The sequence below is a fragment of the Marmota marmota genome, unplaced genomic scaffold, assembly GCF_001458135.2.
Source record: "Marmota marmota marmota unplaced genomic scaffold, marMar, whole genome shotgun sequence".
NCBI lineage: Eukaryota > Metazoa > Chordata > Mammalia > Rodentia > Sciuridae > Marmota > Marmota marmota.
The window spans coordinates 21,286,951-21,309,536 of record NW_026000221.1 but is presented as its reverse complement, the minus strand read 5'-3'; the positions used below and the strand labels follow the sequence as shown (position 1 = coordinate 21,309,536).

Here is a 22,586-nt window from a genome sequence, read left to right as displayed (position 1 = left end):
TGGCTGTGTGCCACTCTCCATGGTGCTGAAGCAACCTTACCCGTAGCCGGGATTGCAGCCGGAGCCTCCGCTCAGCAAGCGTCATGCTTCTTAATCCTAAAGCAATTTTTTAAAACTCTAGGCACATGCCTATAATCCCAGCAGCTCTGGAAGCTAAGGCAGGGGGATCCCGAGTTCAAAGCCAGCCTCAGCAAATTTAGCAAAGCCCTAAGCAACAGAGTGAGACACTTGACCCTATGTCAAAAATAAATAAATAAACAAACAAAGATTTTTAAAAAGCATCCCTGGTACCAAAAAACAAGCCCTCTCAGCGTTCCTAATGTTTTATCTTATTTCTTGTAAGAAATTGTTTCCCTAGCTTGTTTGTTTTCAGTACTGGGGATCAAACCTAGGACCTCACACATGCAAGTTCTCTATCATTGAATCACATCCCGAGTTCTTTTAATGTTTTACTTTATTTTAAAACAGGGTCATGATAAATTGCAATCCTCCTGTCTCAGTCTCCCAAGGAGCTGGGATGACAGGCATGTGCCACCACACCCAGCTTTCTCTGGAGTTTGGAACAGGAATGGGTCTGCAGATAGGGGTGACGGGCTGATTTCTAGTCCCTGATTTGGTTTCATGACTTGGTGTCTGACCCTCTAGGGAGACAGACCTCATCTTCTTTCTTTCCCCACTTGAAGAAACAGCTGTGGAGCTACAAAGGTAAGAAGCCAGGGAGGTGCAGATCTGGGTCCATCCTAAGAAAAGATCTAGGCTCAGGCCGTTGAGGGGAGGGTGCAGGGGAGCCTAGAAAGAGCTAGAACATGGAGATTCTTTGTGCTACTGCTGCATTGAAGGGCGAGTGACTGCTTAGACTTGTAAAAGGATATGAACCTCCTTGTAAACCTGGGCCACATCTGGCCCCTGTGCAGAGAGAGCACTCCCCAAATCTCAGAGTGAGTCACAGCCTCAGGAAGATACTATTAACCTGACCACCCTCCATGCTGAGAGCTCTGGCAAGACTCTTACAACTGGAGAAAAGAGGAGAGGGCAGTTCCCTACAGCTTAGCATCACTGTGAGAATTAAATAAGCAAATACATTTAAATGCATGGAATGCGGCTGCTGGCATGCAGTTGGTGCCTAAATGCTGACTGTTCCAGCTGTGCACAGGAGAAGAAAGGGCAGAGGCATTCCCCCAAAAGAAAATCCCTACTGTGCTCCCCAAACTCTTCCCTGGATTATAGCTCAGTGGTTGAATACTTGCCTCGCATGTGTGAGGCACTGGGTTCAATCCTCAGCACCACAGAAAAATATAGATAAATAAAACAAAGAAATTGTGTCCATCTACAACTAAAAACATTAAAAAGAAGTCCTCAAGCAAGTTCTTTGCCTGCTCTGAACCTCAGTTTCCTCACCTGTACCATGACCCAGTAGGACCACTGTCCTGCTCCTCTCTGTCTAGAGCTGGGATGCCCAGGATGACAGCCACCAGCCACCTGGGCTATTTAAATTTAGATTAAGTGAAATGAAATTGTGAGTCCATCAGTCCCATTTGACACACCTCAAGTGGGAAGTGTCTTGTCCAACAGCACACACTGCAGATGGATAAAGCTTTCCTTTGACCTCAAACCTTCTGCTTCTGGTGCTGTGCTAAGTCAGACCCTGAGCACCGTCCAGCAACTGTCCTTGTGCCGACTCACCGAGAGCAGGGCTGCAGGGTCCCCAGCCCCTGGAAGCCAAGGGGAGAGGCATGGTCCACTAGACTCTGGCGCCCAAACCCCAACCAACGTTTGATTGGCTCTTTCCAGAGCTCCAGACCCACAGGAAACAGACGGCCAGAGGAAAGAGGCTGAGGACAGAAGGCTGACCCTCAGGTACCTCAGTGGGATCCAGGGCCTTAAGGAGAGGGTGGTGTGGGGGAAGAGCTGTCCTTCTGCGGGAGGCACAACAGGAACGAGGAGGATAAAGGGACAAGGAGACAAGGGGCACGGAAGGGACATGAATAGCCACCTGGCTTGACTCAGGAGCCTCTGTCCTAACAGCAGCAATGGCTATAACTGAACGTGCCTCTGCCCTCTGCTGGGCACCGCGCCCAGGGTCACCTGGCGGTGAGCCTTGGAAGCTCTAGGAAGCGCACGTCATTGTTCCCACTTGAGGGAGGAGGAAGCTGAGTCTCAGGCAGCCTCTGCTCCTTGCCCAAGATCCCTGGCTTCTAAGGGGCGTGCACACCCCACAGCTGCAATCAGCGCTGGAGGGGGCCCAGTTCCCTTCCTGAGGCCCTCTGTCCTCTACCCCAGGCTCCAGAAATGTCAGCTCAGGGTCCGTAATGTGGAGGCCCTCATAGCCCTGCTCCTGGAAGGTCCGCCTCTAGAGGAAGTGGAGTGAGTATCATGGGGAGGAGGCTGGGGAAGAGGGGACTGGGCCTGGCCTTTGGGTGGAGGGTGCAGGGGAGGGGCAGGTGGCCTCCTGAAGAATTTGAAGGCATCAAGAATCACAAGAGCTACCACTGTTTAGTACTTGCCCTGTGCTGGGTGCCCGGCCAGGGGCTTTTACATACGTATCTCATTTAATCCTGTCATCTCAATGATGTGAGCTCTGTCACCATCCACATTTGACAGAGGAGGAAATGAAGCCACAGAGAGGAAGATTTTTCTCAAGGTCACATGGGAAGGAAGGGTCCAGGCCAGGGTGCAAGCCCAGACACTCTGGCTCCGGGTCTCAAACCCGTAACCACTGTGGCTGGGATCTGCACAGCTGAAGCCCCCGCTGCACCTGGGAGAAGCCGCTCCATTCAGGCTGGAGGGGCTCCCACGACAGCCAGCTCTTGGGGGGACTCTTGAAGGCAGGGTTTGGGGGTTGGTGGAGGTCTTGCCATGTCACTAGGAGGGATGCCCCAAAAGGACAGTCCTAGGAAATCTTCCAGTGGGCACCAGGGTGGATGGCTGGGATTCCGTGGTGTGATTTGAGGACAGAGGGACAGGGCGAGGGCTTCCTTGGTGACCAATCCTTGCTCCTGACCCACTGGGAGAACCAGGGCAGGATTAGAAGGTATCAAGTACTTCTACCCACCCTGTCGCCATGGAGCCTGACCCTGCCCCAGGCTCAGCCGCAGCAATCCCCCACCCACCTGGTTACCCAGAGAAGACACCTCCAGCCCCCTGGCCCCCCAGACGGTCCACCCTGGGCCAACTGCAACAGTTCTCATGACTATCCCCCTTTCTCTAGCCTCTTTATCCAGCTTCTTATCACAAACCACCCTCCCCTCTCACCTGGTGACCCCAGCAGCTTCCTCACGGGCTTGCCTGCTTCTACCCTGGCCACCTCTTCCTGGAAGGGTGCCTACATTTCATTGCTGCCTACCCCCTTCACTGTCTCCTGCTACTCAAGATAACACAAGATCCTAAAATCCCATGTGATCCACAACCCTGTCCCAGCCCCCCAAGCTACATCTCATCCTGCCACTTCAGGCTCGATCCATCCCATCACACTGGCTCCTTTTAGGTGCCACAGGGCCTTTGAATGTGCCATTTCAACTGCCAGAAAACTCCTCCCCCATCTCTCCTCTGCCCCTTACCTATTGAACTCCTTCTGGTTTTTCCAGCAAGCAGCTCAATCCTCAGGAAAGCCTTCCCTGATCTTTACTCTAGGTCAGAGGTCCCTGTAATCATGAAATTTATCACAAGGAGCAATTATGTAGATTGCACAAAGGAATGGCTGCTGATAAGGCCTTGCAATCAGGCTGCCTGGGTTCAAATCTAGGTCCACCCTGGGGCAAATGCTTTAACCACACAGCGCCTTGGTTTACTCATGAGTAAAGAAGAGATTAAGATAATAAAGGTGGCTGCTTCCTAGGAAGAAGAAATGTGTCAAGGGTTGCAGAAGCCTCCAGGCCTCCAGGGTGCAGCCCGACCCCTCTAGCTAGTGTTAAAAATCAATTAGGAGCCGGGTGTGGTGGCACCTGCCTGGAATCCCAGTGGCTCAGGAGGCTCAGGTAGGAGGATTGCAAGTTGGAGGCCAGCCTCAGCAAAGGTGAGGCGCTGAGCAACCTAGTGAGACCCTGTGTCTAAATAAAATACAAAATAGGGCTGGGGATGGGGCTCAGTGGTCGAGTGCCCCTGAGTTCAATCCCCAGTAACCCCCAGACGAAAAAAAAATCATTATGGCCGAGATGCTTGGTCTGGAGTCAGTGGGGGTCTGTGAGGGTGCGGGGGGGGGCGGCTGCGGGGCTCCCCCACAGTGCAGGGTGGCCCCTCTGTTCCAGCCTCTCAGGGAACCAGCTGGAAGACGAAGGCTGCCGACTCCTGGCTGAGGCTGTTTCCCGCCTGCACATTGCCAGGAAGCTGGAGTGAGTTGCCACCCACCCCTGGGTGACAGGAGCGTCCTGGAGAGCCCCCAGAAGGTCCCCGCCACCCCTGGTCCCTGTGCCACAGTCAGTAGTAATGCTGCTAATGCACCCGCCACCTCACTTTCTCCCAACTCCAGCCTTGCCTGGCTGAGCCACCATCTCCGCTCCAGCCATTTAACCCCTTGCGCTTGGAGAGTGCGCTCACGGTCATCGTCGGTGGCTTGTGGACCTGTTTGTCCTTTCAGTAGCACCGGAGTAGGGGGCAAAGGGGTTGCAGTGGGGCAGAACTGAGGCTTTGGGTGGACGGGTGCCAGGGTGACGGATTAAGTAGGAGGTGGTGCCTTCGTTTGGGGTCGTCTGGGGGTGAAGGGGTGGGGTGCTGGGTGTTGAGATGGGAGGGTCCCAGGCTGGGCTGCAGGGTGGGGCAGGGCAGTGCTTGGATGGCCGAGTTGGGGTGTTGGGATCCAGGGCGGGTTGGGGTGAGGCAGGGCTATGGCTGGGTAGAAGTGGTTAGCTTTTACTCAAGACCTTGGCTGTGGCTCTGTCACCTCGTAGCTTTGTGACACTGGGCAAGTAGAGCAATGTCTCTGGGCCTCAGTTTCTCCATTTGTAAAACAGGATTCCCTGAGGTCACGAGTGTGCCCACACACGTGGACCTACAGAGCCTGACACGCCGGAGCTCAAAAGGTGGCTCCTTTGCCGGCCAGGACGCTGGGCTTCAGGGGCTTGAAAGCACAAGCGGGTTCTCAGCTCAGGCTGGAGAACTCTGCTCCTGAAGCAGGGAGGCCTTGCAGCTCTTGGCTCACCTGCATGGCCGGAATCCTTTGAGGGCCCCTGGCTAGGACCCAGGACATCTGAGAGTGACAGCCACCTCTCCCGAGTCATGAGGAGGGAGCTGGAGCCGTCGGGGGTTGAGGATCGTGGCCCCTCTGATGGCTGCCTCCACCTCTCCACAGCCTCAGCGACAGTGGGCTCTCCGTGGGCGGGGTGTCCTGTGTGCTGAGCGCCCTGAGCACCTGCCAAGCTCTGGAAACCCTGCACATCAGGTAGGAGCTCCCCGTCGGCCTCCGTGACCTGCACCCTCTAGCCCGAAGCTGGCCTGTCATGCTAAGTCCTTGGGAGTCTTTCCGGTCCCAGGATGTAGGGACCCCTAGAAAATGCTGCTGCTCCCCCTCCCAGACCCCCTTCCAGCAGGCACAGCTAACCCCAGCTGCTGCGGCAGGTATGGTGTGCTCAAGGCACCGGTGTCCCCTCAGGAGGACCGCCCAGGGCTGGTGGGAGCCAGAGGTGCCTGGGAGGTTGTGTACCAGTCCCCAGCCAGGGTGGCCGGTGGCAGAGGCAGCCCTTGTCTCCATCCCCTTGCAACTTGGCTCCCCTGGGATCAGGCCCCTGTGGGCCTCCCTCGGTCCTTTCCCAGCTTCTCCTGAGAGCAAGCTCCTGACAGCACATGCACCAGGAGTCAGGTGGCATGGGACCCCTGCTTCCCAGGCCCAGGCTCTGTTTCTAGGGAACCCGCCCAAGACAGGCCCCCGCCTTATTTCTGTGAGTCTCACTGTCTAGTCTGGCGAGCTGAGGACAATTGCAAGCCAAAGTCAACGCAGTTCCCAGCTTGGAGGGCGTCTCCCTCAAGGCTGTTGGCGGAGCAGAGCAGCCCTGCTGTACACACCCCCAAAGGAGAGAGGAAATCCCCATTCCCCCAGTGGAAGGTCAGGAACCCCACACACACCTGTAATCCCAGAGACTCAGAGGCTGAGGCAAGAGGATGGCAAGCTCAAAGCCAGCCTCAGCAATTTAGTGAGAACCTGTCTCAAAATAAAAAATAAAAAGGGCTGGGGATAGATACGCAAACACATTTAGTTGCAGGGATATTCACCCCAGTATCAATTATGATAGGAAAAAAATGGAAATAACTTGCATGTTTAATAGTAGGATATTAGTTAAATAAACCAAGTTATCTACAAAGAAAAACACTCAATGGAACCATGAAAAAAAATTTCAATATAGATGTGGTTTTCATATGAAGGGAAGACTGTGGGACATTAAATAAACGTGAAATTTTAATTCATGATCTTCATGATAAGGCTTTTCAAACATACTCAATGGTAGAAAGAATGGTGCAATCTGTTCCCATGAGCAATGACTGTTCGTGATTCTAATCTGTCACCCTAGCTTCATCTCTGCCTTAAAAACAAACAAACAATAAAACAAAAAACCCAGCCAGGTGTGGTGGTGCACACCTGTAATCCCAACTACTCAGGAGACTGAGGCAAGAGGGTCACAAGTTTGAGGCCAGCCTCAGCAACTTAACAAGGCCCTGAGCAACTTAGTGAGACCCTGTCCCAATTTTTTAAAAAAACTTTAAAATGTTCTCACTGAGGATGTAGCTCAGTGGTAAAACACCTTGGGGACAATGCCCAGTTGGCTGAGTGCCGATGCCCGTTATCTCAGTAACCTGGGAGACGGACACACAAGTTCCAGGACAATCTGAGCAACGTAGTAAGACCCTGCCTCAAAATAAAATGAAAAGGACTGAGGAGGTGGCTCAATGGTTGGGCACCCTAGGGTTCAACCTGAAGAAGGAGAAGAAGAAGAAGGAGGAGGAGGGAGGGAGGAGGAGGAAGAGGAGGAGGAGGAAGGAAGAAAGAGAATTTGTAATTCCCATTTTTGCAAGAAAAAAAATTAATTGCATTTAAAAAGCAAAACATTTGAAGGACCCAATCCTAAAAGTTAACAAGGATCATTGAGATGTCCTCCAGGGACAAGGGACAGCGCCCTCAGCCCAGGGTGCTCCCAGTGTACGAGGATCACCAACTGCGGAGGAGGGGCGTTGCAGCCTGAGGTCCAAACCACAGAGGAGGCGGGATTTCATGTTTCTCTCACAGTCTTGCCTGGAAACTGGCAGTGGAAGTCAGAGGAAGGGGTTCAGCTGGAGCTGGGGGGCTCCCTAGGGCCCCTCCAGATGGGGCACCCAGCAGAAGTCTTCACCTCTCCCTCCCCGACCCCTCCTCTCTCCACAGCCTGCTGCACAGAACCGCGGTCCTCACGTTTACCCAAGAGCCAGAAGAGCAGGGGGGGACCCAGGAGAGGTAGGCCCAGCGTCCTCCCAGCCCCTGTCTGGTCAGGGTCAACCACAGCAGGGTGGCAGGGAAGACCTTGACTAATGCACAAAGGGACAGGAAGTGAGCAGGCTTGGCAGGGGGTGCTGCTGTCCAGGGGAAGGTCAATGGGCCTCCCCATTTTTTGGTGCTTGAAGACAGCCCTGAGATGGAGGGTGTGGACACATGCGGGGGGAGGGGTGGGGGGAGCCAGAGACGGATGCTCCGGAGTCTGAGGCCCTGCAGCCTCAACCCAGCGGATGGCTCAGGCTGCTGGTCAGAACTTCCAGCTCTCTGTGGCACAAGGCCTCGTTTCTGCGTGTCCTCCTCCCGGGCTGTCCCGGCCTCGCACACGGACAGACCCAGCTCTTCCTCCTCTGTGTCCACCACAGTCTCTTGTGCAGCATCTGAGGTCAGAGCTGGTCAGAGCTGGCGCAGCCATCGATGGTGTCACTGATGAGGATGTTCAGATTAATGATAGTAGCAGCGGAGGTTAATTGAGCATTTACTATGTATGTAGTAAGCTCTGTGCTGAGTCAATTCACACATGTCATACTATCGAGTGACACACCCCGGGCCAACTTGGAATCAAGGTCTCACTGACTCCCGGCCCAGCCTAGAGACTGAACAGTGCGCAAGGTGCAGCTGGCGAAGGACTGTGAAGATAGTGGGCGAGGTGTCCGCTTACCTGGCCTTGGTGTGTGTCCCTCCAGGGCTGCATTTCTTGACAACCTCATGTCCCCCCTGTCCTGTGAGCTACCTCCGAGCTCCCGAAGGATCAGGTATGCCGATGGCCTCCAGGCCCCGTGTGGTTCTAGCCTCCCCTCTTCCTCCACCCGAGGCCTGTCCCAAACCTCAGGCTCCAGCCCTCTATGCTCCCCGGAGGACACCATGCCCTGCTGTGTCCAGGACCTGTGGCCCAGCTGTCCCCCACCCCAGATGGGGCTCAACGAGGCAGCCCCCTCAGCCCCTTCCCCTGCCCAGGGGACCTGCTCCCCCAGCTCTCTGAGCCCAGCAGCTGAAGACGGGAACTCTGGCTGGGGAGGAGGGGACTCCTCGGGGCCCCTGCTATCCTGACCCTGGGCCTCAGCCTCCGCAGGGCCCCTCCGGGGCTCTTCTTGGCTTTTCTCGTCCTGTCTGTCTGTGTCTCCTCTTGTCTGTCTGTCTCCCTCATTCCTGTGTCTTTCGAGGTCTCTCTTCCTCCACCACCCTTGGTCTTCTGTGGTCTGTCCTCCTCTGTCCCTCTGTCTCTGCCTCTGCCCACGTGTACCATCCTACAGAGATGCAGGGTGCAGGTGGGGTGTGGTGGCCCCCCTCGTCTGTCTGTCTGTCTGTCTAGGTGCCAGATGTGTTCCTGTCCCTCCTCCCCTGCAAGCCTGGCTCTGTGGGTGTGGTGGGTGGCGGGGCTGTGACCTCCGCCTGCGGGCAGGCGTGCAGGGCTGCGGTCTCCCGCTGCAGGCTGACGCACTGTGGCTTCCAGACCAAGCACCTGGAGCAGCTCTGCAGGGCGCTGGGAGGAAGCGGCCACCTGGGTCACCTGGAGTGAGTCCATGGGCGGGAGGGTGTTGGCGTGGCGTTTTGACTGCTTAGATCGGGTGGGCATTCTTTTCCTGGAGTTAGGAGCCCATCAGAGAATCTGATGAAAGCTGTGTCCCCTTCTCCCCAAATGCACGTTCCCAACATTTGACGCCCTCTGAAGCCCACCCCCGCACCCCCCAGGAGTGCATGAGCCTCAGGAAAGAACCTGGGGGAGGCCCAGCGGCCCCCTGTAGATCTGCGGGACCCAGCCTGGCAGCCCAGGCTGTGCCCATTTCAGGAGAAGCCAGTGACAGGGCAGAGACCCAGGTCAGCACCCGCCCACCCCCCACTGATGGTTTCTCTCCCCCCCCCTCCAGCTTCTCAGGCAACTCCCTGGGGGACGAGGGGGTGACCCTGCTGGCCCAGCTGCTCCTGGGGCTGGGCCCCCTGCAATCCTTGAAGTAAGTAGCCAGCTAGGCAGAGCTGGGGTTTGTCCTCTGCAGGATGGGGTGGGGACACCTGTGTCACTCCCCCGCCCTCCTGGGGTTACAGAAAATACCTGTGAGTCCCCAGACCCAGTTGCCGATGCAGAAAAAGAGAAAGTGCCCATGCAGGGCCGTTGCTCCTTCAGCTTCGATTAGGCAACGACTTCTTTCCCGTGGAGACGGGCCCCGAAGGCCAGCTTCTCACTCGGGGTTTCACTTCTCAAACTCAGCTCTGCAGCTCTGGACCCCTGGGAACCCAGCCACCTGCATTAGGGCGGGCATGGGTCGTGTTCAGGGCCTGGGGGGTCATGGGAAGTCCAGCGGGAGCAGGGGGAAGCATTGGTGACTAACGGCTGGCCCCGTGCTGGCCCCTGGGAGCCGTCAGGGACTGTGGGATGGGACTTGGTCTGGGTAGGAAGGGAGAGTTTATGCCAGAAAGGGCACTCTAGCAGGGTGACCAGAGAGGAGGCTGTCCACTGTGGAAAGGAGCCCTGCAGGAGGTCAAGGATCCCCAAATTTTGCCTGCAGCAGATCAGAGCATCCTTGGCTCCTACAGCCCCCTCCTCCAAAATGAGAGGAGCACTGGTGAGAGGTCACAGGTCCTGGGGCCCCAGCTGACTTTGCTACCTACTTACTGTGTGACCTTGGGTGGGTTGGCTCACCTCTCTGAGCCCCTAGTTCCCAGTCAGAAGACACATGAACTGGAGGCACGATCACTGTTTGCCCAACCTTCCTGCTTGGACACTGTCTTGAGACTAGCTTGGCAAAAAGGAGGCTGCTCCGGGTCCTGCTGGGGCCTGCACCTGGGCAGGAAGGAAGGCCTCCACTTCGCAGGCAGATGACACCACGTAGCTTGAGCCTTCAGGGCACGTCCCTGTGTGACCTCCTAACACGGGGCTCCACTGACCAGTGCCTGGGAGGGCCCTGCGCACCCTGCTGGGGTCCTCATCCTGAGGAGTGGGCAGTTAAGTGGCAAATGAAAAGCCCTCGACAGGTTGACAGAGGGACCACAGATGAAAGGAAGGGTGGGGCCCCAGGATTTCATTTTGCACCGGTGTCACCCTCCTCCGTCAGGTGGGGAGACTGAGCCCACTCTGGGCCAAAAAGCACTGCTTAGACGGGTCACAGACCAAGGGAACCACTGAGTTCCAACCTCGGCTCTGTCACCTCATGTCTTGTCACTTTGGGCGACACCTGGCCTCTGCCTGGCCTCTGTCTCCCTTTCTGTCCAATGAGGTTGGGAGGGGTGATCTCCAAGCACCTGGGGCTTGGTGGGTTCTGTCATCTGAAATCAGGGACAACACCCCCCAACTCCCTGTCCTGTGCTCTGACCAAAGAAGGTGTGTCTGAGTCCTGGGTGGCCTCCGTCATTGTCACCCTGTGATCTGCAGCCTCAGCGAGAACGGTGTGTCCCTGAGTGCCGTGTGCTGTTTGTCCCAGTGCATGTCTGCTCTGCAGTGGGCGGCCCACCTGGATGTCAGGTGAGTGCCCCTCTGCCCCTCGCCCTGCCTGACCCCTCGTCCCACAGGCCATCAGCTTCCAGTTGGGTCCCTCGTGTGTCATGTCACCACACATCCATCCCCAGAGCCTTAGATGGTACCAGGTGCAGTGAGGATGTGTTAGGTGTCCAGTGGAGAGATGGAGGGATGGAGGGGTGGAGGGAAGGGTGGAAGGATGGAGGGATGGAGGGAGGGGTGGGTGGAGGGAGGGATGGAACAACATGGCCCCGGAAACACCCAAGTTTCCCAAATTCTCCGTGGAACAAAGCCCATCAGCCCCCCTTACTCCCTCTCCCAGTTGTTCTCAGAGACTTATAGGAACACTGGGAACCCTGTGGTGGCCTTGGGAGCTCAGGGACCTGAGACCTCTGGAGCTGATGAGACCACAGAGGGAGAACACCAGCCAGCACAGACCTGTGGCCCCCCATACACAGCCCCATGGTTCCAGAGGCGCTGAGCCTCCTACCCCCAGGTCCCCAAGAACAGGAGGTGCATGGCAGAGGGACCCGGCTGAGCCACCTCCCAGCCATGCAGCTTTGGGCAGATCCTTGAGCTCACCCACATCTCAGTTTCTTTATGTGTAAAATGAAACTCAGAAATTCTAATTTCTACCTTCACGGTCTACCTTCACGGTGTTATCGTGAGAACCCAGTAAAATGACATTGGCCATGCGCTCCGATGTGATCTCCCCTTGCTGGACTCGCTGAGGAAGCAGGCTGCCCCCCAGCCCTCCTATACCGGGGGTCTGGCCTCTCCAGGGCTGGGTCGGAGGTCCTCTCTCTGCCCTTTCTCAAATAGCTGCCTCCTCTCTGCTTCCAGCTTGGAGAGCCAGCAGATCCTCCTGCAGGGTGACAAGAGAGGCAGGTGAGGACGGGCATTCCAGGGAAATGGGGTGGGCTCCCCTCTTGCCCTGATGCCCATTTCCTCCAAGGGTCCCCATCCCCACATCCATGCTGGCCACTGGGCTTGGGCAACCCCCCCCCCCGGCCCCCAGTCAGGCACCGGAAGTCACCCTGCTTCTGAAACCGCCCCTGCCCCGTAGAACGAGTCGCTGCCCCCAGGGTCCTGGAGGAGGGCGGGGCGCTGCGGGGAGGACCCGACCACAGCCACAGCTAAGCAGCTGCCTGCGACAGCTGCCGCGTGGGAGGGCACCGGGCAGCTGTGTTTCTGATCTGGGGCTTTTGCCGACTCGGCTTCATGTGACTCACTGCCCCGCCGCACCCCGAGAAACCGTGGATGCTCTTGGAAAAACAGCTTTCCACCTCTCGGCGGCCAACGCCGGACGCACTGCGCGCTTTGCGGGTGCCCGCGGCTGCCCCCTAGTGGGGACGGACGTCCCGGGCTCTCCTGGGAAGGGGCCCCCTGGGCAGTGACTTCAGCTGATGTATGGGGTGGGCAAAGCATCGCCAGGTCACGTGGGCCATCTAGGGCCTCTGTTTCTGGGGAACCTCTCGGGGACATGGAGGCACAAATCACATGGATTGCAAAGCCCGTGATGGGGCGGGGAGGGGCTCTGTCCTGACTCCCTGCACCTTCTGCGGGCCGCCCTGGGACGGCTTTGAGCTGCTTGCTTTTCTCACCCTAGTTTCCCCGGGCCTCAGTTTCCCTGTCTGTGCATGGAGGGGGCCCTGGATCGAGGGCTGGCTGCCTGTGGGAGCCCCTCCAGCCCTGACTTCTGAGTGCCCGGTTCCAACGTGGCTGATTCGAACGTTCCTTGCAGGGATGGGTGGACGGGTGGCTCCTCTCCAGAGTTCCCAGCCAGAGCCCAGTTCTCCGGGTTCGGTCAGCGCAGCATCCCCAGGAGCTTCTGGTACTGTCTCCTGCTTCTTGTTTTGGGGTAACCACATGGAGTGGGGGGTTAGGGAGTGGGTAGGACCTAGAGGGCCTGAGCTGGGGATTGGGAGCGAGGGAAGAGAAAGAGTCGGAGAGAAGGTAAAACCACAGCCATGAGCGTGGGCGCTGCTGGAGCCCTTGGGGCAGCTCACAGCCCGGCCCCAGTGTTCTGAGAGAGCAGATTTCACACTTCTCTAAAGCAGACAGGACCGTCCTGCCCTCCAAGGAAGCCCAGTCCCCAGTGCCTGGGTTGCCATCTGCTTCAGGGACATCAATTAACAGAAAGGGGCTACCTCTCTCCCAAATATACTACCATGTACAAGAGAGGTGGGGTGTAGAGAGAAAGGCGGAGTGCTTTTGCTGGAGTGTGGCCTGGGATTTAAGAGGTTTCCCTCTCTGCCACCAGAGACTGAGACCCCAGCTGGGACTCAACATCCTCCCCAGGAGAGATACCTAAGCGGAGGTCCCAACAGAGTTACGGGGAGGAGAGAGTGAGTAGTGCCCCAGGCAGGAGGGACAGGATGAAGGAGCCCCTGGCTCTCAGTATTTCTGTGTGACTAGAGCGCATAGAGGACAAGAGCACAGGGAGACAGTGAGAAAAGCATTCCCGCTTGGTCTAAAGGTAATAGGGAGCCACAGAGGGTTTTAAGCAGGTAGAGAGGCCTGGTCAGATTTGCAGATTTCCAAAAGGAGAACTCAGAGAGTGTTAGATGGTCCAGGTGCGTGAGGATGGTGGCCCAGGCTCAGGCAGTGCAATGGGAGGGTCGGAAGGATCCCTGGATGGGGCAGCGGGACACTCAGAGGCCTTGGCTATCCTTGTGGTAGAACAGGAGTTGCCAGGGAGTAAGGGACCCTGGGGAAAGGAGAGAATGCTGAGCAGGTTAGGGAGCCTGCCACTGAGGAGGAGGAGAGGGACCCCAGCTGGACAGGGCCCTGGGCCCTCTCTGATCCCCTGTCCTGCCCTCTGTCCCTTCTCAGCCTCAAGGAGTGTCAGCTGGAGCCTCTGAGCCTCACCAGCCTCTTTGCCACTCTGGAGCAGTGTCCAGGGCCACTGGAAGTGCAGTAAGTGACAAGACACAGCCACAGAGGGCCCCATGTAACCAGGGTGGGGGTAGGGGCTCCTGTTTAGAAGACAGGAGTCTCTCCCGCCCCTCCCTGCCAGGCCCTGCTAGCCCTTGCCCATGGGGGATCTCCGGCCTGTTGGTAGGAGACTGGTTGTCCTCAGTAGCCCCCAGCCTCGGACACCACCTCTCCCACCGGAACCTGCCATGCAGGACCTTCCACTCCCCACCACTCACCCCAGGACACCGGGGAGCCCTGTCTGTCCCCACCCAGGCACCCACGTGGGCCCGCCTATGTGGCTAAAGGTTGTCACCTCTAAAAGCCCTTCCTTGGAGTTCCACACCCCCAGGACCACCTTCACCCGAACACCTGGGTCTGTGACCAGGGACTGGACTTGCAACCAGGAATCTTGATTGAGCCACCTACAAGCTGGTGACTTTAGGCAAATGACTTTAACTCCCGGGCCTCAGCTTCCTCACCTGCAAAGCCCATGGTCAGCCTGTCCTTCGGTTGTCCTCGTTGTCCTTGTATTACAATAATTACCTTAAAGGGTCTAGACAAGCTGCCTGGCCTGCACAGCCCCCTTCTCTGATCAAATCCAGGTTGTCGCTTGTCCACGCCCCCTTCTCCTCCACGCCCCCTTCTCCTCCACGCCCCCTTCTCCTCCACGCCCCCTTCTCCTCCACGCCCCCTTCTCCTCCACGCNCCCTTCTCTCCACGCCCCTTCTCTCCACGCCCCCTTCTTCTCCACGCCCCCTTCTCCGCCACGCCCCCTTCTCCGCCACGCCCCCTTCTCCGCCACGCCCCCTTCTCCGCCACGCCCCCTTCTCCGCCACGCCCCCTTCTCCGCCACGCCCCCTTCTCCGCCACGCCCCCTTCTCCGCCACGCCCCCTTCTCCGCCACGCCCCCTTCTCCGCCACATTTATTTGCATATTCAGTTTTTACCTACTTAAGTATCCAGTAACTGAAATGCTCGGGACCAGCAGTGTCTGAGATTTGGGACTTTGTTTCAGATTTGGGACATTTATGCATATACACAGTGAGATGTCTTGGGGATGAGACCCAAGTCTAAACGGAGGTTCATTTCCGTTTCCTATACACCTTATGCGCGTGCCCTGAAGGTAATTTCAGACATTTCTAGTGGGCCTCTGCTTCTGACTGCAACCCCTCACCTGAGGTCAGATGTGGAATCTTCTACCCGTGGCATCATGTCAGCTGGCACTCAAAAAGTTTCCAATTTTGGAGCATTCTTGATTTCGGATTTTTGGATTTGGGATGTTCACCTACATTTACAGTCCGGGGCCAGGACTTTCTGCTTGCGTCTTGCTTTTGGTTTCATCTTAAATGCCCTCCCAGCCTTTCCAACAAGGTAATCCATGTTGACTTCCTGGCCCGTGTCCTTTCCAGACCTTTCTCCGTGTTCAGACACATACAGATACTGAGGCAGGGGGTTACTTCATTTGTCAGTCAGGGATCTTACCATGCAGGAAAGATCCTTCTGCAACGCCCAATTGTTTGACATAGTTTTCCCTGAAGATCAAGATCTGTGGATCAGATTTGATTCTATTTGTTTGATTGATTTTTTATTTTTCCTGTACCGCAGATGGAGCCCTGGGCCTAGTGCATGCTAGGCAAGTGCTCCACCACCGAGCCACATCCCCAGCCACCAGCTCATTTTTTAACAAGTTATTTTAGGACAGTTTCAGATTTTTTTTGGTGGGGGAGGGGTGGTACCAGGGATTGATCTCAGGGGCACTCACCACTGAGCCACATCCCCAGCCCTTGTTTGTATTTTACTTAGAGATAGGGTCTCACTGACTTGCTGAGTGCCTTGCAAAGTTGCTGAAGCTGGCTTTGAACTCGCCATCCTCCTGCCTCAGCCTTCCAAACTGTTGGGATTACGGACGTGCACCACCGCACCTGGTGCCAATTTCAGATTTGATTTACAAAAATGTTGCCACTAGAATCCCCCGAACCCGTTTCCCTTGCTGTTAACATCTCACACGGCCACAGTCCACCCAACACAGTGAAGAAACCAACCTGGGCACATGACCATTAACTTGACTTCTGCTTTATTCTGAATATTCCAGTTTTTTTTTTTTTAACCAATGCTCATTCTTGCTGTGACCCAGGATTCCACTCGGGACCCCCATGTTGCATATAGACACCAAGCTCCTCGGCCTTCTCTGGCCTTCAGCAGTTTCCTGTTCTGTCTGTGTCTTTCCTGCTCTTGGTGGTTCTGAGGAGGACTGGTCAGCTGCTGTGGGAAATGACGTTTGGTTGGAGTTTCTCTGTTTTTCTCTTAGCTAACCTGGGCTTAGGGGAAGAACATCACAGAGGCAAAATGCCCTCTCAACATACCCTCTCAGGGCCGGTGCCCTCGACGTACCCCTGCTGATGTGGAACTTGATCACCTGGCCAAGGTTGGGTTAGAGTCTCCGCTGCAAAACCACATTTTAATTTCAACAGCATTTTATTATGGAGACTTTGAAGCATCTATAGAAATGTAAAGAACACTCAGGTGGTCTCCACCTATCTCAACCCGCTCACACACTCACTCAGGGTAATTTTTTCTCTTTTGGTACTGGGGAGTGAATCCAGGGGCGCTTAACCACTGAGCCACATCCCTAGCCCTTTGTATTGTTTTTTTGGTTTTTGTTTAGAGACAGGGTCTCACTGAGTTACTTAGGGACTTGTTAAGGAGCTGAGGCTGGCTTTAAATTCACAATCCTCCTGCCTCAGCCTCCCGAGCCTCTGGGGTTACAGGCCAGCGCCAGAGCATCGTGGCTCGGCCCAGATGTCCCAATGCGCCCAGCTTATATTTTGAATCAATTCCCATTACCTTACGTACTCATCTGTGTGTATTCCAGTGTGCAGAGCTTTAACATAGCCATTATCAGACCTAAAATACTAACAGTGATTCCTTAAAAGCATCATACATCCCATCGATACCCAGTTGCCCCCGATCGTCTCCTACGTGCTCTTCAGAGTGTTTGTGTATCCACGTCTTTGGATACTGACTCTCTGCCGTGAGGCCGTGCTGCGTGCTGCTCCAGGTCCCCCCAGAGTCTAGAGTGCACCCAGGCTGCCTCCAGGCTCTCTTGAGCAGCAACGCTGCCACACAGCATGGAGCACACTTGGAGCACTTAACTCTCAAGCACCAACTGTCTACCAGGCTCAGGACCAGGCTCTGGGGGACACAAGGATGACCTGAATGCTGCAGGCCTTGCCCAATGCCTGCCCTGAGACCACAGGGACCACAGGGGAGAAAGCAGGACCACAAGCGGCTCCTGCCCCCTAGTAGAGGACGTAGGTAAATCCCAGGGTGCTCAGAGAGAGCAGAGACCCCGGGTGGGTGTCTGGAGGTCTCCTGAGTGCAGCGGGGGCTGTTGCAGTGTCCAGACGAGCGATGAGCAGGAAGGTGGGCTCTGACGGGCTGACTCGCGCCTCCTCTTGCTGACCTGCTCTGCCCACTGAAGCGGCACGCTCACTACCGGGGGTGCAGCGGGCGCTCTAGGTGCCCGCAGATCGCAGCCCTGCTCGCCCATCTGGGTAGAGGGGAAAGCCCTCGGGAGTTCGTGGTGCAGCGTGCAGAGGGGGTTGGGTCTGGCTCCTCCCAGTATTTTCCAGATTTCTCCAACCTTCCAGCCCCAGCACTAAGTCAAGGACCCCGTGTTGTGGGGAAGAGTCTCAAGCAGCGCTGGTTAAGCCCCATCTGCAGAAGGTCCTGGCTGGGAGGCCCTGCTCCCTGCTTCCCTGGAAGGTTCCCCTCCTCACTCAGATGCTCTTTTGCAGATTATCCTGCGAGACCCTGAGCGACCAGAGCCTGGAGACCTTGCTGCACTGCTTGCCGCGGCTCCCCCAGCTGCGCCTGCTGCAGTAAGATCCCACATTTCTGCTCCCGGGCCCCTGTCCCAAGGCCCTTCTGTTACAAAGCCGCCTCCTCTTCCTCCTCCCTCCTGCCCTGGGGGGGTCATGATTTCATCAGGCACAGCTGGGCACTCAAATCTGCTTCCAACGTCCCCCAACTCTCTGTCAACCTGAGAGCAGGGGAGTTATTTGTCCCCAGGGGGTCTCAGGCTCCTCATCTGGCAAATGGGTTTTCTGTGCCCCTGCCCTTCCCCAAGGTTGGGACCCACACAAGCCAGTTCCTCAAAATGCACTACCGTCCTTCTCCCGGCCACAGGAAGGTCACCTGCTCCTAAGAAGGGCCGGTACAGGTGCAGGCCACATATATGTCACACTCCCTTTTTTTAAAGGTCACCATCTTAGCTCCGTCACAGTGAAGCTTTAAAGCAGCCTCTCCCAAAGTATTTAAAATTTCTATTTTCTAATTTCAGCTCAGACTGGTTAGAATTTAAAAAGGATTTACTTTAAATATTCTCCAAGCAGCTGCGGCTGAGATGGAAAATACAACAGGAAATTAAATCATAATATTGTTAACAGCACCATGAATACCAAGGCCGAGGGCCTGGGACGCCTAGGACGGCTCACGTCACCTCTGGGGTCTTGCTTGTCGTCCACTCCTATGGGGACAGGGGAGGCATGGCAGCATCCAGAGGCCCGCAGCTGCACAACAGCCGACCCACGGCCCCTCTGTGGTCCTCCCCACCTGCCTGGACAGAATGGGTCGGGAAGGGCTCCTATACTAATCATAAGGCAGGCTAAAATGAACAGGTGGGAATCCTCACTCCAGAGAGGGGCTTTTCTTTGCCTAAGTCACACAGCTTTGGTCCCAACTCCTCATCTGTCTTTGGCCAGCCCGACCCTTACCAGGGCTTACACTTTGTTTTGCTCAACCTGCGGTGTTTGTGCATCTGCTGTGAGCCAGGCACTATTTGGGGCACTGGAGACACATCAGGGAAAAAGAAAATGAGCAGGTCCTTGATTCTTGGAGCTCGCCTTGTCGCACAAGGAGCCGAGCCATATGCAAATTGAAATCAAATAAGACGAATGTGGCCAGGGATAAGGTGAGTTTTCTTGATGGTAAATGAGTGGACAACTGGACAGCTGAGTTAGAAGATGGCAGAGTGGCAGGGAACATATCTTAGGGGGGACCCTGAGCTGCAACCTCAAGTAGGAGAGGGAGCCTGCCTTGTGAAGAAGAGCAAGGAACTGCATTCCAGGCAGAGGGAACAGCATGTGTGAAGCCCCGAGGCATGACGGAGTCAAGCTGGAGAGCAACAAGGCGGGCCAGGAGACTCGTTGGAGAGAAAGTGGAGGAGATGGGGGTTATGGAGGACCTGGGGATGCCTCCAAGGCAAGGTGGACCTCGCACTTCTCTAAGGTGGTGGTTTGGAAGTGGAAGTGATTTTGCCCCCTCAGGAGACATTGGGCAGTGGAGGTGTTTCTGGTTGTCACAGCTAGGAGTGGCATCTAACAAGAGCTCTCACAGGAGGGTCCCCACAACAAAGAAGTATTGAGCTCAAAACTCAATAGTGTTCACATAAAGAAACTCCCCTCGAGGGCCTGAGGCTTCTCACACTGTCAAGTCTGTGTTATGGGCACAAACAGTAGTGTTACAACAGTAGTAAACACGGTGGGGGGCCAGTGTCATGCCTGCTGGGTGTAATCACACCCCCAAACACCAGAAAAGAAGATAGACCACTGTCCAGTTCTCTTTTCCAGATAAGGAAGCTGAGGCTTAGAGAGGTCAAGTAACTTATTCAAGGTCACACAGCAAATCCAAGCCTGCTGGCCTCCCAGGCCCCTTGTCCCTCTCGAGTCCCTTCCCCATGGCTCTGCACAGCCCTCCCCGCACTGCCCCCTTTTCCTGCCCTCCGACCTATCCAGGTTTCTCGTCCATGATCTCGCTTCTGTTCCTTTGCTTCTCAGGCTGAGCCCGACGGGGCTGTCCCCAAGAAGCCCCTTGCTGCTGGCCGACGTCTTCAGCCTGTGCCCACGGGTTCAGAAGGTGGACCTCAGGTGGGCATTGTCCTGGAACGACCAGGCTAGGCTCAGAGGGTTGGGCCTGGAGACTGTGGGTACGAGGGACAGGACGAAGGCAACGGGACCCCGTCACAGGCTGCGCCTCTGAGGAGGGATGCCTGTCCCCTGGGAGCACCCTGTGGCAGTGGGTGGCTGAGCCGGGTGCTGTCTGCTCCAGGTCCCTGACTCACGCCACCCTGCACTTCAGACCTAGCGAGGACAAGGAAGGCGTGTGCTGTGGGTAAGTGCCCCTAACCGTGTTCCAGACCGGGGGGCTTTGGGGACAGTAGACTGGCCTCTTGCGTGGTCAGACAGAGTACAGACCGGAAGGACCCTGCAGGGAGACTCGCTGCGCCCGACATGAAGAAGTGGAGGTCCAGAGAGAGCTGAGAGCCTGCAAAGGGAGGCAAGGGGTCTGCGCCCGCCCGGCCAGAACACAGGGGCTGGCGCTGCGGGGGGCGTCACCACCTGCTGGCCAGCTGCCCAAGCCCGGCCCCACCGAGGCCTGGCACCTGGGCGAGCCCTCAGTTCCCGGCCCTCCGATTCTGAGCCACCGTGCTGCGGGGTTTGTGAGCCGAATGAAGCCATGCCCAAGGCGGCCGCACCCACCGACCTTAGGGTCCTTCCCCTGCTGAACCCAGCCAGGCTCTGTGGGCCCCAGGAGAGAAGGAGGAAGGTGTTGCATGAAAGCAGAACCCGGAGCAAGAGGGGACCCTCTGGCCGGGCCTGGTGACACACGCCTGTAATCCCAGCTGCTCAGGAGGCTGAGGCAGGAGGATCTAGAGTTCAAAGCCAGCCTCAGCAAAAGTGAGGCACTCAGCAACTCAGGGAGACCCTGTCTCTAAATCAAATACAAAACAGGGCTGGGGACGGTGCTCAGTGGTCAAGTGCCCCTGAGTTCAATCCCCAGTACCAAAAACAAGAGAGAGAGAGAGAGAGAGAGAGAGAGAGGGCAACCTCTGAATGCAGAGACGATGTTTCTAGAAACTATTCGATGTCACCAGCTGTCACCAGCTCTCCTGTGAGACTTGGACCCATCCCTCTGGTTGTCCATCTCTGCCACCTCTGCCAATGTGCCCATCAATGAGCTGCACAGCGGGGAAGGACAGGAAAGGGATCTGAATCAGCGTGGGCATGCCAGGAAGAGCAGATGTGGGGTAGAGTGACCAAAGATGTGTCTTCAAGGGACTGACGGGAACTTTGAGGTTTTAGAGAACAGGGGAGCGAGGGCAGGGGTGGGGACATCTATGGCTGGGATTCCCGCAGCTGGTGGAAGTCGGTCCTCTTGGTCAGGCCAGCCCTGGTTGGTCACTGTCTGCAAGGTCGCTCTGGAGATGTCCTTATCACTTGAGGGACAATCCATTTTTCATGAGATGATGGCTCCTGCTTCCAGCCTCAGTTACTGGCATGGAGGTGACCTCAGGGGGGTGGGGCACAGTATTCTGTCCACGAGGCTCTGATTTTCTGGAATCCGAGGTGACTGCAGTTCTTCTAGGTGCCCTCCAAGGCTCTGGCAAACCTTGAGAACAGTTCCGTGGCTCTTATCTCGCTGTCCTCAGTCTTAAAGGGGGTGGATAGGTCATGGGAATCTAGGGCTAGTTAACCCACGTCACGCTGCTTACAGGATCAACGTGCCCACCAGAGGGGAGCAGGGACCTGGTCCCAAGTTAATAAAGGAGACAGACACAAAACGCAGCAGAGATGCCGTTAGGGATCCCCTGGGCACCTGCCGGCGCTGACGAAGAGTCAGTGCTTTGAGCAAAAGCAGCTGCCAGTTCTCTGTTACTGAACCATTTTAAGAACCTTGCACACACTTACGCTTAGCAGCTGCCAGCTGTGGTCACAGAGCAGTAAGGGACAGGGCCAGGATGGGCACCCAGCCATCTGCATGGGCTCCTACCTCAGTGGCAGGCAGCTTTTCTGCAGGAGGTGAGGAAGTGCAGAACCGGGGCCTGGGCGTGCGCCTCGGTGGTGGAGTCGTGCCCAGCGGGCAGGGGCCCTGGGTTTGATCTCCAGCAACACCAACCTGGGTGCCCGGTGGAGCCCGTATGGGGGGTGGGATCAGGGTGTGCTGGGTAGTTTCTGAAGATCCAAGGTGGAGCCCAGAGGCCACGCCCAGGTCTAGCCAGGATGGAGTGGTCCCAGAGCTGACTGCCTGGTCCCCTGTTGATGTCCTCCCTCACCCCCCAGGTTCCGGAGCTGCAGCCTGAGCCTGGAGCACGTGGAGCCCCTGTGCTGTTTGCTGAGCAAGTGTGACAACCTCAGCCAACTGGAGTGAGTCAGGGGAGGGGCGGGACTCGTGCCTGGGTAGGGCTGGGGTGCTGGCGCGTGTGGGCATGACTCCCACGGGCCACCTACACCTTCGGATCCACTGTCAGGAGAGGCGTAAGATTCCCGGGACATCCCTAAACCGTCCCTGGGCCATTTTCTCTCTCCCATCCCCGGTCCCCACGTGGCAGAACCGACTTCTGGGAGCCCTTCAGAAAGGGCTGTAGGACCTGGGCCCCGAGGCTGCCCCTGTTACCCAGCTGGTGACATTGATCCAGAAACTGTGGCTCAAACCACAGATGGCTCCAGGACAGGGAATGGGAACCTGTCCCATGGTTTCCCGTGTGACCCAACCAGAGGGGCAGGCCCCAACCTTTCTCTCATCCCTGAATGTATCATGGCTCCGACACAGGCCAGGGGTCGGGTGAAAGTGAACTGGCTTTTCTCGAACTCCTGAGAGCCTCCTGGACCCGCAGGCCTGGGGCGCCCCCAGATACTGAGGGGCACCTGGGGCGGGCCTGCTGGGGAGCCGGGGAGGGCAGGGCGGGCAGTGTGGGGGCATCCCGGGT

At 56.6% G+C, this 22,586-nt stretch overlaps 1 protein-coding gene across 7 annotated transcripts in view; it reads left to right on the top strand.

Moving 5' to 3' along the window:
• Positions 1 to 22,586, top strand: part of Nlrc5 (NLR family CARD domain containing 5) — an 84,687-nt gene that overhangs the window by 42,438 nt on the left and 19,663 nt on the right. For all 7 annotated transcript variants that reach the window (XR_007343454.1, XR_007343455.1, XM_015488695.2 and 4 more), the window contains 17 exons: positions 646 to 705; positions 1,792 to 1,857; positions 2,281 to 2,364; positions 4,245 to 4,328; positions 5,285 to 5,374; positions 7,346 to 7,414; positions 8,137 to 8,205; positions 8,882 to 8,965; positions 9,319 to 9,402; positions 10,818 to 10,907; positions 11,745 to 11,789; positions 12,646 to 12,735; positions 13,737 to 13,820; positions 17,617 to 17,700; positions 19,657 to 19,746; positions 19,928 to 19,990; positions 21,940 to 22,023. Coding sequence is in view for 5 of the 7 variants with exons in the window: in XM_015488695.2 (XP_015344181.1) it covers positions 646 to 705; positions 1,792 to 1,857; positions 2,281 to 2,364; positions 4,245 to 4,328; positions 5,285 to 5,374; positions 7,346 to 7,414; positions 8,137 to 8,205; positions 8,882 to 8,965; positions 9,319 to 9,402; positions 10,818 to 10,907; positions 11,745 to 11,789; positions 12,646 to 12,735; positions 13,737 to 13,820; positions 17,617 to 17,700; positions 19,657 to 19,746; positions 19,928 to 19,990; positions 21,940 to 22,023 (1,320 nt within the window). In the remaining 2 variants the exon portion in view is untranslated. The remainder of the gene's footprint in view (positions 1 to 645; positions 706 to 1,791; positions 1,858 to 2,280; positions 2,365 to 4,244; positions 4,329 to 5,284; positions 5,375 to 7,345; positions 7,415 to 8,136; positions 8,206 to 8,881; positions 8,966 to 9,318; positions 9,403 to 10,817; positions 10,908 to 11,744; positions 11,790 to 12,645; positions 12,736 to 13,736; positions 13,821 to 17,616; positions 17,701 to 19,656; positions 19,747 to 19,927; positions 19,991 to 21,939; positions 22,024 to 22,586) is intronic.